At 36.5% G+C, this 17,902-nt stretch overlaps 1 protein-coding gene and 1 long non-coding RNA gene across 2 annotated transcripts in view; one reads left to right on the top strand and one right to left on the bottom strand.

Annotated features, from left to right (window-relative positions):
- The window catches only part of LOC145764483 (uncharacterized), a 75,012-nt gene that overhangs the window by 44,389 nt on the left and 12,721 nt on the right, over positions 1-17,902 (bottom strand). The gene's annotated exons all lie outside the window — the stretch shown is intronic.
- Positions 4,284-17,236, top strand: LOC145775425 (uncharacterized). Its single transcript, XM_082586745.1, has 6 exons — positions 4,284-4,524; positions 4,972-5,079; positions 5,624-5,725; positions 6,216-6,317; positions 15,873-16,041; positions 16,894-17,236. The coding sequence occupies exons 1-6, from the start codon at positions 4,284-4,286 to the stop codon at positions 17,171-17,173; spliced, it is 1,002 nt and encodes a 333-aa protein (XP_082442871.1). The 3' UTR covers positions 17,174-17,236.

Here is a 17,902-nt window from a genome sequence, read left to right as displayed (position 1 = left end):
CAGTTAGGTCTTCATAGGCAGTCATTCATTACTACATGTGTGCTTCACTCTGTTTTTGTTTTATTTTTTGCTATTTGTTTTTTGGGTTTTGTGGCCGTGTTAACTACTGATATATAGCCTACTACATAATTTTCCATTCAGGCACGTTTTAAACCTTTCAAGGTTTTGCCACCTTTTCCCGTTCGTTAACGTGCTGGTAGCTTTATATCGATTTTTGTAGTTAGTATCTTTTTCGTCCCGGACGCGTTAATGACGAAAAATAAAATGATTGAATGATTGATTGATTACACTACAAAAACTAACACTTAGGTCTAAACATTACAACCGCAAGCAATTTGTACAAAAAGCTGGATAAGTTTGCCTCCTGCGTATAGAAGCTTAACAAACTAAATATTGCATCCGCACCTGAACGTTCATTGGCGAAGTAACGTTACATCAACGCTGTAAAAAAGGCAAAGGCATGACTATGAAAGCTAGTAGGCTAAAGTACAGCACATGGCGAGGAGACATCAAAAAACAGCAACAATTATTTCGGCATTATGATGCTGTGCTCTGTACCGTGACGAGACACCATTCTGACGAGTTAGTCTAGCCGCTCTAGCGAATGAATGCATTGACGTCACTGGGAAAGCAAGACTCACCTGGTCTCACCATAACACATCTGATTGGCTAAGCAGCTGGTGACGTTTTGCAAAACGAGTGATGATTGGTTAAAACGAAGGCGTTTTTTGACATTTTTGAATCTGGATAAGCAACTTTGATAGTTGCTTACCTTGGAGCCTCAGTGATTGTTTCTGACAGAAGCGTTTGCGTTAATTGGCATTTGTAGGCAAGACATGCGGTTTGGTGAGGATTTAGACTGCTACAAGCGTTACGAGTAATTCTAGTCACGAATACAGTAATTTTCAAGTTAAAATAGACATGATAAAAATAATAAGAAGTTAAACCTAGAATTCAGTCATTATAGCCTACTTTGCATAGTTTTCGCTCAGGTAAGCACTGCTTTCCTTGCTTTCCCTCACCGATCGTCACTGCTAAAATGAGAACGTTGTCAACATCCGGTACACAAAAGCCACGGCTTTCTTACATAGGGATTATAGCAGTGCTTCTCAAACTATGGGATGCGACCAAAACGTGGGTCGCAAAATGTCGAAAAATGGGTCATGCAGGGAGGATTCAAATCTCCCAAAATTGGACTGATGTTGCAAACTAAATCAATAATAAACTTTGTTTCTTCTTTTATCAAGTTGTTTTTATCCCAACATCGACTGGATTATTATATCATACGTAGGCTATTTATTTGGCTCCTCCTATTAAAATCAATCTATTGTTTCAATAAGCAGTTTTGTCGACATTCAAGTTACTTCCTTCAATAAATCACAGCAAACGTGCATTACAGCCTACTGTAGGCTATGTTCTCAATTGAGGTTTAATGAATTATTCTTTTCAATTTGAAGTTCATTTTTATCTGCAATCCTGGTGCTGTAAAGCCCCATTGTATGTTGTGCTATGAAGTATTGTCAAACGATTCCTTAAAGAAGAGCAAGTTAAACAGAAATCTGAAGGCGTAGTACCCAGAACATGCAAAAACCGAGCCTATTTTTTAAGCACTAGGAAACGGCACAAAATAGAAGCCGGTTTGACTCAGCAATAAACCCAGCGCTTTTACTTATCCTCTTAGCAAGTAGAGCTATAGCATACCAGCACCCTACAACCGGTTACCGGTATAAGTAGACGGTAAAATAGACGATGATGTCTCTTTAACCTCTTTTCTGGATCCTCGACGTTGTTGAGGTGGAAAAAGTTTTTCAAGGATCCTTCATTTAATATACAACCGAAAGATTAAACAGTATAACTTGAGCTCAGTAGGTTAGATAAAAATCAGTTAAGTTGTCGATGCTTTGTTAAATAGGCTACTGAAATTGTCTGCAGGCTACATGTCTGTGTCTCGGGTCGCAAGATGTTTACCAAACCCAGATTTGGTTCGTGCTCAAAAAAGTTTGGGAACCACTGTATTACAATGAGATATTTGCTATCCTGCTGCGTTTTGAAAAGCGCGTTAGCAATAATTTTAGCATGATATTCCTGTAATCGCCCTCTAATCTATATCTGACGGTGATATGACCTATATTTTTTTAAAGTTTGCTGGAGATCAAGGACTACAACTGCGTTTCAAAATGTATGATCGTGCGAAGTCTTTTCAATAGACCTTTATCTCGCAGTCGAGAGCATGCATGTTCGACTCCAGTCACCCGCACTTGCTGTTGTTTCTCTGGGCAAGAAACTTTACGATAATTGCCTCTACCCAGTGATCGATTTCGAGTAATGAGTTGTACCAAATTTAAGTCATAAGTAGAGTAGACAACCGGAAACAGACATTGCAGTCGGCTGCAGCGTGGGTCGTGTACGTCGGAAGGCGTACACCGATGCATAGCGCTCAAGTCCACTTTCCCGCAATGCAGGATAAAGATATTACAAACAAACAAACATATTACGGAAACCTAATTTCCAATTAACAGAACAAAGCGTTGAAATATTAGCTTTTTGGTTGTCAGCTACTTTAGGCCTGTAACGGATCTGCTGCCAAGAAGCGACAACTTCAATGAAGAGCAAATGTCTTGGTCTAGTTCACGGGTATAATTTCTAGGAAGAAAATAAAAACTTGCACCGTTCATAATTTTAATTCAGCATTAGCAGCCACCCAAATATAACTGTGCATTGTTCAAAGTCACACTGAAAAACATGATAAGTTATCCTTGCTTTTATTTGCTCCCCCTCAATGTAGGCTAACTCCAAAATAATGTAATATTTGTTGTCAATTGTTAATCGCTCTCAGTAGGCTATATCAGAATAAGCTAGCAAACGAGGCATCCAGTTACAATCCAATATCACTGTTATGTTGCACTTAAAAGATCTTTGAGCGAATCATTTTAAATCGAATATTCCTCATAGTCAAAGAATATACACCCCCAGAACAAGCTGGCTTTCAACAATACCGAAACACAACTGAATAAGTATTGGCTGTAACTACCCACATTGAAGCAAGTTACGAAACCAAACAGAAAACTGGAGTCATTTTTATTGACTTGTCTTCTGTATATGATACGGTTTGGAGACATGGGCTACTGTTCAAACTCGCTGGCATTATTAAGTGCAAGAAGATCCAACGAATCTTATCACGGATGACAGGCTCACGTTACTTTTTCACTTGCCTCAGAAATGACAGAAGCAAAACATTGAAGATAAGAAATAGCATACTGGCCTGCATTACTGCATTGCAGCTGCATCTTGTAAATGGAACAGTTTATTTTCAAGCGTTTTTCTCTGCTTTGCCTGTTTTTCTCTACTCTCCACCTATAGACCACGAATTCAATCCAAGAAATGGTGGTGGAACCATTTTGCCCACATTGTCAATTTATCAGTTGTGGCTGCTTTCCGCTGTTAAAACCATGTAGGCCTACTATAACTAAGACCTCTGAATATCATCTCCAATTTAGGAGGGAGATCGCACGATCATTATAACAAAGATGGAAATGCCAAGCTATGCCTAGGAGGACCAACTGTGAGGCCTCTGAGTGGCCTCTGAGCGCAACCGTGAGATTTGTAAATCATATCCTTGTTCATGTTCATATCACAAACACAAGATTGCGATGTCCAAAATGTAAAAAGCGTATGCATAAGATATGCAGTGATGAATACCATAAAAAATAAATCACACTTAGCATTGTAAACAGTCTTTGTAGATTTACTCAACATGTGTTTTGTTGTTAAAGTTTTGCTTCTTTACACCGTCCCGCCAGTAGCCTAAACAACTTTCCTATTACACTTTAATCGAATGCGTATGCTTTGCGAAAAATAGCCTACTCTGTTTTTGACGTAGCCTACATTTAGATGCCATCGGTCCCACTTTGGGAACATAATAAAACACAAAGAAACTGATTATAAGTTTAAAATCCAAGCTGGTATTAATCTTAGTTTGACGGAAAGACACAATATTTTAACAAATTGTATTGAAATGACTAGCCTACAGGAAGTCGTCGCCTCCAGTAAATGGTTAATTAACCTAATCGTGAGTGTTATCATAAGACAAAGAAAAACTGCGCTAAGCATTTTAACGGATGTGACATGAATGAAATTCAGTCTTTGAAACGTTGGTTAGATAACTAATATATTTTGCAAAGAATTGACCGAGTAGCTCATTTTAACAATTAGTTGTCTTCTATTAAGCCAGGTTATAGTTGACAGCGTAATTTTGCGATACATTTGAACTGCTCAAAGCGAACATGTTTATAAAGTATGTTGCTTTAGCTTTGACTCTTATGCTTAGTCTGTCAGTTGACGACAGCTATGGAGAGCAGGTGACTGTTTGCAGAACCTACAATCCTGATAATGAGTCTGGACCACCGAAATGTGAGGGTGAGACGGTGACAATAGTTAAGTCAAGTAGTGAGCATGGCGGTGTTAAGTCTCTCGAAGAATGCAAGAAAGAACAAATACAACAAATTGTTACAGAAGTGGTTGACGGTAAGTTTCTGATTTTATTGTTTTGAAGTGTTAATTTTATCACAAATTTAAAATTTTACAGAATTAAATTTACTATTATATTGTATTAGACATATTAAATTAAATGTAGCTCAAATATCAGTTTATACCTAATCACAAATCTTTTCTTGCATGAAGTTTTATGGACCACAGTAACTTTTACGATGAATATCTTTGGTTGAACATCAAAAATCACAATTTTCTTATAACTTTACTGAAACTGACTTTCTACATTTATGAAGCAAATGGTGAGCTAATGGTGTCACCAGCACGTGTTTAATACCAAAGACACTAAAAGTCAATCAAGTAGATTTTGATTAATTATTGAAACATTGTTCGAAAGGAGATCTTTAGTTTTGTACCAGCTAACAACGCTCCTGGCTATAACAACTAGATCACACACAAATATCAATTTGAAAACTATTTTAGAATTCATGAAGAATTTCACAACCAGACTCAATCATGTGTTCGAGCAAGTAGAGCAAGTGACAAATAGACTTTCCGATACACTTACAACCGATGCACCTCCGACTGCAAGTAAGTATCAACTGCATGCAGACGTAGGCCTAAGTTATTTGAAATGATTTAGTTGGACAGAATACCATATGGCCTATGTGACATCCAATTGCGGCAAGTGGTGGTTAACCTGTACATAAATTATAAGCTGCTGGTTACCTTATACGCCATTTATAATTCTACCTGTCAGTGTCATGTGGTTTTAAGACCACTTCTTTTAATTTGAAATAATTTCGAAAGATATTTTTTACACTTGTAGGTTAATTGTTTGCCAGGTCGTAATCTTAACAGAGGAATGTTTTTTAAATTGCAGACATCATTAAGGTTTGAATAAACTTGAAGTGATGTATTTATAATGTCTGATAACTTTTGCAAACTTTAAAAACGCATATTTATGTTTCAGTAAAACTTTTATTTATTTTTTCTTGATTGTCTCGATGTGCTTTTCCCATAGTAGTTCTGTAGTTTGGTAGTTTGCAGGTTGCTGCAAATAGATTAGTGGAAATCAAGGGTTCAAACACACAGAATGCACCTTAGCAGTATTGCCATGCAACACATTCCACAGAAATCACTACTACCGGATCATCACTCACAACACTACAAGAAGAAACGACAAAGCCGTTGACATCAGACTCCAATGTATCAACTGCCACTATAACAACAGCTCGTAAGTATCAATCTGTAACTAATGGTATTATTAGACGCTTTATTGCCATTGGGCTTATCAATAATGGTTGTTAAATAATTGAAAGAACATACAAAGCGTAATAGATCTAAGGGAAATTTTTTTAAATCTTATTGTAACACAGTCCAGTAGCTAAAGCCCAAGGAAATAGCTTGGTAAACTAAGTTATTCAACAAGAATTTATTTTTTCTACTTTTTATATTTATTGGACATTTTTTTCACAATGTGTTTCTTTTGGTAGGTTAATTTTGTTTTAGGCACACTGTCCAACTTTAACGTGTTTATCTTTATCTTGATTTCCATATTGGTATTTATTATTATGTTCTTCATTTTGCGTAAGCATTTTGGAACTGCTGTAGGCTACCAGACACGTCTTTTCAATCTGACTTAGTTGGATGGTAGCTCCAGAGACTACGAGCTAGCAATTTTACTGACGTAGAAACACATAATTGTCATGCAACCCATTCCACAGAAATCACTACTTCCGGATCATCACTTACAACACTAAAAGAAGAAACGACAAAGCCGTTGATCTCAGACCCCAATGTAGCAGTTGCCACTTCAACAACAGCTCGTAAGTAACAATTTTTATCTACTGATATTATTTGACGCTTTATTGGCATTGGGCTTATCAATAATGGTTGATAATTAATTGAATGAAATTATAAGGTGTAATAAGCAATGTTTTTTTAATTAGTTATGTATAATTGAACCATTCAACTCTCAACTCTATAATGCCGTATGGCTTTCTGAGCCAAGCAATTTAAACTTGATGCTGTTGAGTAGGCTAACCAATGGATCTATCAATCTAGAATTTTTCGAGCTTTCCTTAATGTTATCTAATTCTTTGTTTAGTATAATTTTCAGTCATTAATGCTTTATTATTTTATATTTTTCATGCAAACACATGTATTTTGAAATGCATTTGGTGAAATTTTCTTTAAATTTCTCGTTATGAAAAGGTTTTGTGTTGCTCAATGTAGAGTGCAATTCTTGTCAAAAACTGTCTAAGTTAATCTCTCAACATCGCTCGTAGCTCATCTTTTGTACTCCGAATATGCTTTTCCCTGGAAGACAAACTGGTAGGCCTATATGTTATTACTTAGAACAGGGGCGTGCAACTGTTTATCGCAATGGGCCACAACGTACAATTATAATGATGCTGAGGGCCAGTCTATCGAATAACACATGAATTTATATGAACAGTTTATTTAATGGAAAAGTACACACAATCAAGTTACACATTGAGTTTCAGATATCTTGAAGCTCAGTTTTGTAACAAGCTCAATGTCTTTCTTGTAACCGTGAAATACCTCTTGCTGTTTGCTCAAAGACTTTTTCAATTGCTGCATTTTGTCAACTCGTAATTGACCCACAATGCTATCATAATTAGCAGAGTGTTTTGCACAGTAGTGTCGCTTGATATTGTACTCTTTCATTACTGCTATAGTGTTTTGACAAATCAGGCAAACAACATCTTGATTGTGTTGAACAAAGAAGTAATTTATACACCACTCATTGTTGAACTTCCGCCTTTCATAACACCATGTAACAAAATTTCGCAAAATTTTTAGTTGCAGAAAATTTTTTATGTATTGTGTTCTGTTACTGCAAACTAATGACCAAAGTAGCAAAAAAAAATCTGAAGTGTCCTTACTTTTGATAAAATGTCACTTTTTCAGATTTTTAGTTTTACTCAAAGATTTTCTGTATTAACCAGCATAATCTTCTATTAAACATGTAAGCATGCAAACACAAAGAAATATTATGCAAATATAAGCCATATATGCATCATGCAAAGATGAAAACACTTCAAAAGTGATCACATTTGTGTGACTTGTGTCTAGAAACTGAGAAATCTTCTCGTATTACGGACCATACGTGTCCCCCCCCTTCATGTTGCAAATCCACCGCCCTTGATATTTTCTTTCCATATAAGATGAAACCTTTCACCATCTTTTCCGCTTCCACCAATCACCTATACAGGGATCAACACAATCAAGATGGGAGTGCAGGAAATGCATTTTCATGGACATGAAACACACCTTTTTTCATATTCTTTCATCACATTCTTTCCAAAAGTTGATAATTATTGCTTTGTTTAACCTATTACCAAAATTCTGAATTTATGTCTGTATTAGGTATGTTGAATTCGTCATGAGAGACTTTTTCTATATTTTCAGACACTACCGTGTCTTATGCAGCTTTTTTGCTCGAGGGTTTGAGAAGTGGCAACTCAGCTACTGAGTGCTATGCGAAACAGGTGCAATAGAACATAATACGCAAGAATATGCAATGTGATGTCGGTTTTTTTTGTTTTTGCTAAACCGTGAACTGTCAACCATAGAAGAAACAACGGTCTTCTGTATGGTTTCGGGGTTCTCTCCAAACTCTTGAAATAGCAAATACTGTAGTATCAAATGTCGTTTTCCCTTAGTCAGCCATCTAAATTGGACCGATGTGTTCTACAGATCACATAAGGTGCACAGCTTTTAACTTGGTCAATTTGGTCACTAATTTCCATACCAAAATACATTTCATAAGTATAAAAGCTTTGCTTCTAGCTTTGTTTCACTGCACATTTCGCTTGTTAGTCTGATATGGTTAGTGGTTACTGATATAGATAGACCACAGACATAGCAAAAAGTTTCATACAATAAGTAGAAAGTTTGCATTCACGTGATGATCCAATCCCCAACTTATCTGCAATTTAGGCTAGAGCTTTCTACAGAACACAGTAAGAAACAATGAATGATTGAAACATTTTAAGTTCTATATTTTCTGATTACATTGATAATAAACAAAAACAAATTGAAATTTCTGTACTTGCTCTATTCCGCGACTATGACCAAACAAATATCATTGTTATGATACAAGCTATAATTATGAATCTAAAATGATAGCCTCTATGACGTCACACTTCATCGACCTTATAAGGAATTTAGAACAAGAGTTTGTGAAACAGCGTACTGAAAGTTCAAAAACCTTAAATAAATATTTTTTAAACAACACTTGTGAAAAAAAATTGCTAGAAACATGTTTTAATCAGCAATATCTTTCAAAAAATACTAAAAACTTGACACAACTAATTTTTGTTACATGGTGTAATCAACCTTCCTTTTCTAACTTGTAGATATTTTTACTATAGCCTACAAAGCTTTTTGTAGAATAAATATTAATATATTCACCACACTGCACCCATAAAGTAAGATTTATGTTACAGAATCATTGCCAGAAGAACAAGGCGGTTTTCTTTAACGCTTACTAATGACGCAACAATAATGCTAATGATGTAATAATGCTAAAAGTAAATAATGCTAATCATGACCTTACAAATAACAACATCCTCCGATCTAACAGTGAAAAGTATTTAAAAATAATGGGCTACTTGATGAAGAATGTGCGGGCCACGTAAATGGGTACCGCGGGCCGTCCTCTGGCCCGCAGGCCGTATGTTGCACGCCTCTGACTTACAACAATGGAACCGAAATGGACGATGGGCATCTCCTAAATTAGTTGGTTTACGAGGGAGAACTTTTAAAGTTCCTGTTCCTAAAATCTTTTCCTTGCCAGACTACAAACCTGTATGACTCCAATTTTGACTTTCGAAGACTAAAACAGATGATAGCCTTCCTAATCACCTCGCCTCTCACATCAAGTTTAAATAGGGCCTTGTTGAAGTGCCATCTTGTGTATGTTGATGAAACCCATAGCCGTACGAGCCAGGGGGGCAGGGGGGCAGCCGCCCCCCCTGTTGTTTCAAATCGTCGCGAATTCGGGCAAAATCTTGCAATTATTAGGGCAAAAATTGCATGAATTAAGAAAAACTATAAATTAATATCTTTTACCTATCAAACTAAGTACAGCCTCTTATTTGCACAAGAAATGTGCCGCAAAATGTTCACTTGGCACACCCGTATTGATGTATTGTATTGCATGGCGATCAAACTGTAGTACAAAATGCATTTAACCAACTGCATCATGCCAATTTGGGCAGGCACCAAAATATGTCTCTAACACTTTCGCGAAACCTGCCTAAATCAAAACGCAAAATTTGGTATATAGCTAATTTTATTAATTTTCACAAATGCATCATGTTGATTTGGGCAGCTGAAAACATGAAATTATTTGATGAAACTGATTAGTCTGTTTATGCAACTGCCCAAATTAGCGTGAGGCAGTTTCCCCAAAATGAACAAATTCATTAATTTTCCCCATTTACATAACTGTATCGTTTAGATTTGGGCAACAAAAAAATATGAAATTATCTGATCATAGTCTATTTATAAAACTGCCCAAATTGGCATGATGCAGTTGCCTCGCATCAAAATTTACAAAGTCTTTAATTTTTTTCATAATATCCATAAATGCATCAACTTGATATGGGCAACTACAAAATATGAATTTATATAAATCTGGTGAATACTTTTATAAAACAATTCGGGTGGAGAGGTTACAGTACTTTTTCAACCATAAACAGACATAGCTAAGCAACACCACAACATTTAACAAAAAAAATGTTATAGCCTACTTGTTAAAAGTAATGTTAAGGTTTTGCTTAGCTTTGTTTGGTTACTTTTGTAAAAGGGTCTGCTACTATTCGGCGAGTTCCCTATTCGGCGAGAGCCTTTTTCGGCTATTTTTTGAAAATCCAACGACGCCTTCTGCAAATCCGACGATTGAATATTATTCAATATTCAGACATTGAATCAATGTAAATACAAACTGTTAGACTAATTGGGTTCTTTGAATCGTACGTCACCGTCTGTATGCAACCTTAGAATACATTAGTTATTTTTGTCATCAAACTACCTAGCCTAACTATATTTTTAGAAGCAGTACTGCCAGACCTTTTTATTTTTTGTACTAAAATTCGTATCATCAAAACTACTTTAATTGATTGAACAAAGTTTATTTGAACAGAAGTAGTATGTCTGTGTTTTATTACATTTAATTATAATTTCTCTATTGTTATGTACTTTTTCTGAATCCGCATGGTCACCCTGAGCCGGTTTCCTGCAATGTTTATTTAGCTGAGTCTTTTATGACATCACAACTGAATATTTAAGTGGGGTTGTATTTTATTTGTGGTGTGTAAAACAATATTTGTTACTCCTACCAGTAGCCTACCATGCCAAAGTGCAGAGTCATCGAGCAATGCACAAACAAGGTATCTTCAAAGATGAATTCAGTTGTTCTATCTTGATTCCTTTGGTAAGAAATTCTAGCTAGCTGGTGTTCAGTGGCGTAGCCAAGGGGGGGTTGGGGGTTGCACCCCCCCTTTGGCACGTGTGTGACGTCACGATATTGAGAATGATGCTTTCAGTCTATGCCTCTAAAACAAAGTTTGCCTAATTTTAAATGAAACATGCAAAGAGCGAGTTTTGCCATTACCAAACATTCAAATATCTCAGCCAGGAATTAGCAACAAGAAAACATAGAGACTTGTAGCTTTATTTCCGAAAAATGCCGAAGAAAACATGATCTTATCTTTTTGCCATGCCACCGGACAGCACCATTTTACAGGAATATTCATACCCACATTTTTGTTGAAAATATTCTCAGAATGCACCAAATTCAAAGAAATTTTTCAAAATTTTCTGGGGGAGGCCCCCCAGGCCCCCCGCCGATGGGTGACGCCATAAGCAAAACACGCCATCAAACTCCCCCCCTTTTCAAAATTTCTGGCTACGCCACTGCTGGTGATCTTGTTATGTTAGTTTTTCACTATTATCATGCACCGCGTACATTATATTTGGGCAATTTCTATAAAAGCGTGCACATTTGGGCAAATTTACGTTCTGCCCGCCCAAAATGGTTTGGTCTCGTACGGCTATGATGAAACCACAGACTGCACAAATCATCTATCACTTTTCCAACTCAACTACGTTTTGGATATGCTAATATTGCATGTTTACTGTTTATCTTATAGCAACACAGTCCAGTAGCTAAAACCCTCAAAAAAGGTAGATATACTAAGCCATTCAAAAAGAATTTATTTTCTCCACTTTCATGATTATTGGACATTTTTTTCACAATGTGTTTCCTTTGATAATTTTGTTTTAGGCACACTGTCCAATTTCAACGTATTTATCTTTATCTTGATTTCCATTTTGGTATTTATTACTGCATTCTTCATTTTGCGTAAACCTTTTGGAACTGCTACATACCAGACACGTCTTTTTAGTCTGAGTTAGTTGGATGGTAGCTGCCGAGACTACGAGGTAACAATTTGTCTGAGGTAGAACCACAGCTGATAATAAACGCTTATCAACACACAGCATCAGGAATCGGTAATGACTAGGGCCATTTTTTATGACCTAAAAAATTGAAAAGTATGACTTTATTTTTTGAAATATATTACGACTTTATATTTAAAGCATAAAATTTATGCTAATCTCCGTAGTTAATAACTCGTATGTAAGTTTTTACATGTATTTTGAACAATAAGCACTCGAACAACTAACAAAACACTTCTGTTTCACTTGAAAATCACTACAAAAATTCAAATGTCTAATGCATGTACCTATACCAAACCAGTTCCTAAGTAGTAAGAGTCAAAGCTCTAAGCTCGAAAAGTACCCTTGGCTCTTAATATCTCAGCACTTGCTGACTTAGTGACCTACTGCAAGTGTATCCCTTTCAATCATGAATGATTTTTTCCCTTTTTTTATTATTTTTTGTGTAATTCTGGGTAAATTGAGTACACAGAACATCATTAACCACATTTTGAATTCCAAAAATTTTTACTTCGGCAGAAATAGCTTGTATCATATATGATACAATATGACCACATGGGTGCAAAATGACAAAATTGTGTCTTACAACAAAACACAGGATATGTAAGAATTTTTTTTTGTCGTATCCAGGCTTACACCTGGTGGTTGAAGATTTAGATTAAGTGGAAGGCAAGAAAGCCAACCTTCATGTCCACCTTCAGGCATGCCTTTAAGTGTCCTGCCAAAGACACAGCTGCATGCTCATGAGCGGTTTCGAACCGGCGCCCTTTCGATTGCCGTTCCAGCGCTCTCACCACTCGGCGGACTGTAAGAAATGATAACATTTTAGCTTACATTTATAGCTTAGAAAGCTTACATTATATTTACTAGCAAACTGCAAGGCATTATAACATGTTTTATGCATTTTTCAACCCCCCCTGCAGGCAGCTCTCCCACAAAATTTTACCAAACATTGGCTGAATAGCCTTTGGCTTACCCACAACAAGAAGCAAATAGCAGAAAATGATCCTAACAAATATGTTACATACACACATTAGATATACAATGAATGGAAGTGATGAAAACAGTTTCTATTTTAGATCAAACATGCATTTTATGCAAAACTTTGATGTACAACAAGTATCTTCCATTTATTTTCCACAACCATTGAGTCATTCTGTGACTGTATCATATTTGATACACATGTCAAAAAGTACCAATAATTTATGAGAATCTAGTCTATTACCTGCTAAATAACATGATACGAAGTCTCTAATGTCCCTACACTACAAATCGAAACATTTCAAGCTAATTAAAACTGTACAAATAGAAATAAAAAGCAAAGTTAACATGCACACAGCCTAAAGTCAACAACCTTGTACTTTGACCACCAGTAATTCTTGCCAAGCAGGAAATCACTCGTCACACTTGATTGAATTTCATTCCCACACTCATTCAGGCATGATACCAAGTTCGTTGACAAATAAAAAATAATTAGGGGCTGCAGAACAAGACTTTGAAAAATGTATCATATATGATACAAGATGAGTGAAAGGGATAATATTCAAAGACTGGATTGTGTGTTGCAAAATAATGTGTCAAGATGATGTCACAATGCAAATTAACATCAAACAGCAAGCGCTATTACTAGGCTACAAAAAATAATGAAAATGTTGTTTCCAATATGCTTCGTGAAACTCAGCGTGAGAACTCTCATTGCCTCCCCTTCACAAATTATCAAATTTCAATGTCTACAGGAGCTGTTTGAACTGCATTTACGCAGTTACTAGGATTCAATATTTGTATTTTAAAATAAAAATGAAAAGTCATACTTTATGATCTAAAACAGAAAATATGACTTTTCATGACTTTATAACTTCTTAAATTGACCCCGTAGCAACGCGTTTTTTCATTGTTATAGGTTTGACAACTTTTTGCACCACCAAAAAAGTATGACTTTAATGACTTTTACTGGTCCTACTAACTTAATAACTAAGAAGGTTAAAAGCATTTTTAAATAGTAATAATTTTACTATAGATCAAACTTGTTGTCTCAGGATGGAAGATAAAAAACGTTTTCAATTCCATCTTATTGCACCTTTGTACATCAATTTGTTTTCTCACTGCCCTCAACAAAACTCTGATCTATTTATCCAGAATAAATAAACTGAGGCAAATTCATTTTCATCAAGTACTTGATGGACCCAATGAAGCGGGCTACAAAAATCTTTTGTAGCCAAAACATTGCTTTCTCACCAGTTTTTGGCTCTAGTAGCCTAAGCTATACAAAAGCATTTCCTAACAAATTCCCCTTGCATGTGCAATAAATAACAAACTTTTCAGACTGCATTCCAAATTTATAACTGACTAGTAACTGATTGTGAACTCCGTTGGTTTCTCTTATAGATCAGCAGAAATCATGATTCAATCTCAGTTTTGTCCAGTGACGATCGGTGAGGGAAAGCAAGGAAAGCAGTGCTTACCTTAGCAAAAACTATGCAAAATATAATGACTGAATTCTAGGTTTAACTTCTTATTATTTTTATCACGTCTATTTTAACTTGAAAATTACTGTTTTCGTGGCTAGAATTACTCGTAACGCTTGTGAGTAGTCTAAGACCTCACCAAACCGCATGTCTTGCCTATAAATGCCAATTAACGTAAACGTTTCTGTCAGAAACAACCACTGAGGCTCCAGGTAAGCAACTATCAAAATTGCTTACCCAAGTTCAAAAAATGTCAAAAAACGCCTTCGTTTTAACCAATCCTTACTCGTATTGCAAAACGTCACCAGCTGCTTAGCCAATCAGATAGGTTAGACTTGCTTAAGGTTAGTCTTGCTTTCCCAGTGACGTCAATGCATACATTTGCTAGAGCGACTAGACTAACTCGTCAGAATGATCTCTCGTCACGGTACACGCACAGCATCATAATTGCTGTTTTTTGATGTCTCCTCGCCATGTACTTTGGCCTACTAGCTTTCCTAGTCATGCCTTTGCCCTTTTTACAGCGTTGATATAACGTTACTTCGCCAATGAACGTTCAGGTGCGGATGCAATATTTAGTTCGTTAAGCTTCTATAAGCAGGAGGCAAACTTATCCAGCTTTTTGTACAAATTGCTTGCGGTTGTAATGTTTAGGCCGAAGTGTTAATTTTTGTAGTGTAGGCCTAACTGAATATCTGAGAATGAACATTCATGACGAATTAAACATTTAGACAACTATTGTTCCATGTCTAACACAGGATTTTAGTCCTGCAACGTTAAAATTAAGATTGTTCATGACTTCTAAACATTAAATGGATGTATGATCACCACATAGGCGAAGCACAATTTGACAGATTTTTATTTTTGATTTGTTTTGGAAATGCTCTCGGAGCGCACCAAATTGGAAGTGTTTTTCAAAAATTTCTGGGGGAGGCCCCCCAGACCCCCCGCTGGAAGTGTTGCCTTCGGCAACACGCCTTCGGGCTTCGCCCGACGGTTACGCCCTTCGTGCCTACTACCTTGCTGCAGCATATTTCCAAGTTGCTTTCCCAACGGTTTAAGCCACCGAACGTCACTGGTTTTGTCATTACTGAAAACATTATATAAAGGCTACAGTTTGAAACAATGGCATTTAATGAAAGTGCTAACTTACTTGTTTCGTTGGATTTAGTCACAAAAATACTTTCAAGACCAATTTGTTGTGCGATGCCTTTAATATTTTAAACGAAGCAAGATTCAAAAAGCTTTGGATTATTAGCCTACATGTCAAAAGAACTACAAGCTAGATTTACTACCATGGGTGACAAGTGAATGGTTAAGTGTTAATCAGCACAAAGTTTTAATAGTAGTCAATATTAAAGTAAGCAGATTGTTTTAATTGACAACTTTTAACTTAAAATTAAACATTCTGTGATGTTTTCATAGCAAACCAGAACGAATTTACAAGATTGGATGACGGATGGGTTGGACTGCCAAATGGATACCAATACAAATTATCAAGTGGAATTCAAGACTATGACGCAAGCAGACAGATCTGCCTGGAAATGGGAGCTGATTTGGCAGTTTACGGCATACGAAGTATTGACAATAGGAAGTGAGACTACAACTAATGCTTGCAAGATTTATAGTAGCCTACTTACAAGCAAATCAGTTTACCCATTAAAAATAGAAAAGTGCGTTTGCAACTAAATCATCAAAGCAAAAAGTTGTTAATCTTAATATCACGATTGTATCAAAAAAAAATTCACGTTCTGAACCACGAATTCATATTACAAAATATTTCGTTTCGCAGTAAACACGTCTTCCTCTTGATTTCGCTATAGAAACTAACTTTGTTTGATTGTGAACTCGACGCTACTTGCCAGTTATTCAACCATGCATGAAAGGTAAAGGTGAGTTCCATACTTGAATCTAAGCATCGGGAAATGAGAAGATAAGGTTCTCATTATGCAGATGCCCCCTGCACTCAATTTTTCTGTGGATGGGGGGCAAGGAGCAATGGTTTCAATTTAAGGTCATGTAAGCTACTGCACATTTTGCAATACGATATAAAAATTTCAGCTATTTGCTTCTAGCCTAATTATAATCTTTCATTTCTGCCTCAAAATAATATTCACGACACAAAATTCTGTATCACAGTAGGTTAGCCTACATCATGGCATGTTGCCATTCCTTGCCATTGTTCTTTCTATACCGGACACTTAGGCTATTGTATCATTGCTCGATGATGAGCTGGTGGATTAGCATTATCGCTATATCTTATGATAACTTTAAAAAAAATGCCCCTTCAGCAACAAAAGTGCCCTTTTTTCATAATCTTGCCCCTAGTCAAAAATCGTTCCGGCGCCCCTGGCCCTAGTCCTAAAACATGCCTAAAAGCAGTGGCTGAGTGATTGTTTTGTAGGTCTGCCTCACTGCTTTCATACCTTGTTCACCGTGTTTTTAGACTCATCAATGAGGCTTTTCACCCCTTCATCTATATGTACATTGGAATGAATGATATCGACGTAGAGGGAACGTGGAGATGGCTTGATGGCGATCTTGTAAATGATGCTGACGCTGTGTGGAATCGTGGGGAACCAAGTGGTGGAAATTTAGAGGATTGTGCAGTTATGCACCATGAAATCCTGCTCACCTACGACATTTCATGCTCAAGCAACAGCCTCGCCTTGTGCGAAAAATCGTGGAGTCAAGCAACTACTGTACCAACCAACTTCACTCAATGACAATAGAAATCCCGAATGGAATAGATTATTATCCAATGGTAGTAAAAACAGAGAGAGACTGTTCACCAGGCATTTGATAATAAAAGTAATTTGCGTTCTTCTGGTGACTATGTAACCTAGTAAATAGTAACCTAGTAAATAGTCACCAGAAGAACGCAAATTACTTTTATTAGATTATTATCCATTGTTAGTGAAACGTGTGTAGGCCTACTGTGTAGTCATTGTGACAAAACAATAATTGTCATCAACTCTTAAAGGCTTACTAAATGAAAATTTCAAACGGGAATTAAGCATTAAAATGCGTAAACTGAACATTCAAGAATACATTTCAAGAAAAATTACCGAAAAAAAAAATGTTTTCAATGGCGCTGGCAAGGCCCAAAGTCCAATGTTTCATTTATTTTCATTTTTTTCAAAATAACCAAAAGTGCAAACAGTGCTCGAGAATACGTCACAAAAGACAGCAATAACAAAAGCCACGTTACCACATCTGATGTTTTGAGCAAACTGTCTGATGTTTTGATGTTGAAATCTGATGTTTTGATGCACATACATACATAGCCTACAGTCAAATTGCCCGCACTAACAATTATTGCGAGATCAGCTGATTGCTAGTCTCTAGTGACGCAGACTGTACAGTCGCACGCTTCGCTGCTCAAGCCCAATCGTGCTTTGAAAGCTCTGACAAAAGCACGTGCGCAATGGTGGTCAGACTGCAATGGGGCAAAA

Source organism: Aplidium turbinatum, chromosome 1 (assembly GCF_918807975.1).
Source record: "Aplidium turbinatum chromosome 1, kaAplTurb1.1, whole genome shotgun sequence".
Classification (NCBI taxonomy): domain Eukaryota; kingdom Metazoa; phylum Chordata; class Ascidiacea; order Aplousobranchia; family Polyclinidae; genus Aplidium; species Aplidium turbinatum.
The sequence above is the reverse complement of the archived record's forward strand: the minus strand, read 5'-3'. Positions and strand labels throughout refer to the sequence as shown.

Coding starts and splice junctions, on each gene's coding strand:
- LOC145775425 (XM_082586745.1), top strand. CDS start 4,284: ATGTTTATAAAGTATGTTGCTTTAGCTTTGACTCTTATGCTTAGTCTG. Junction 5,726..6,215: donor TGCCACTATAACAACAGCTC/GTAAGTATCAAT, acceptor CCCATTCCACAG/AAATCACTACTTCCGGATCA. Junction 16,042..16,893: donor CGAAGTATTGACAATAGGAA/GTGAGACTACAA, acceptor CCGTGTTTTTAG/ACTCATCAATGAGGCTTTTC.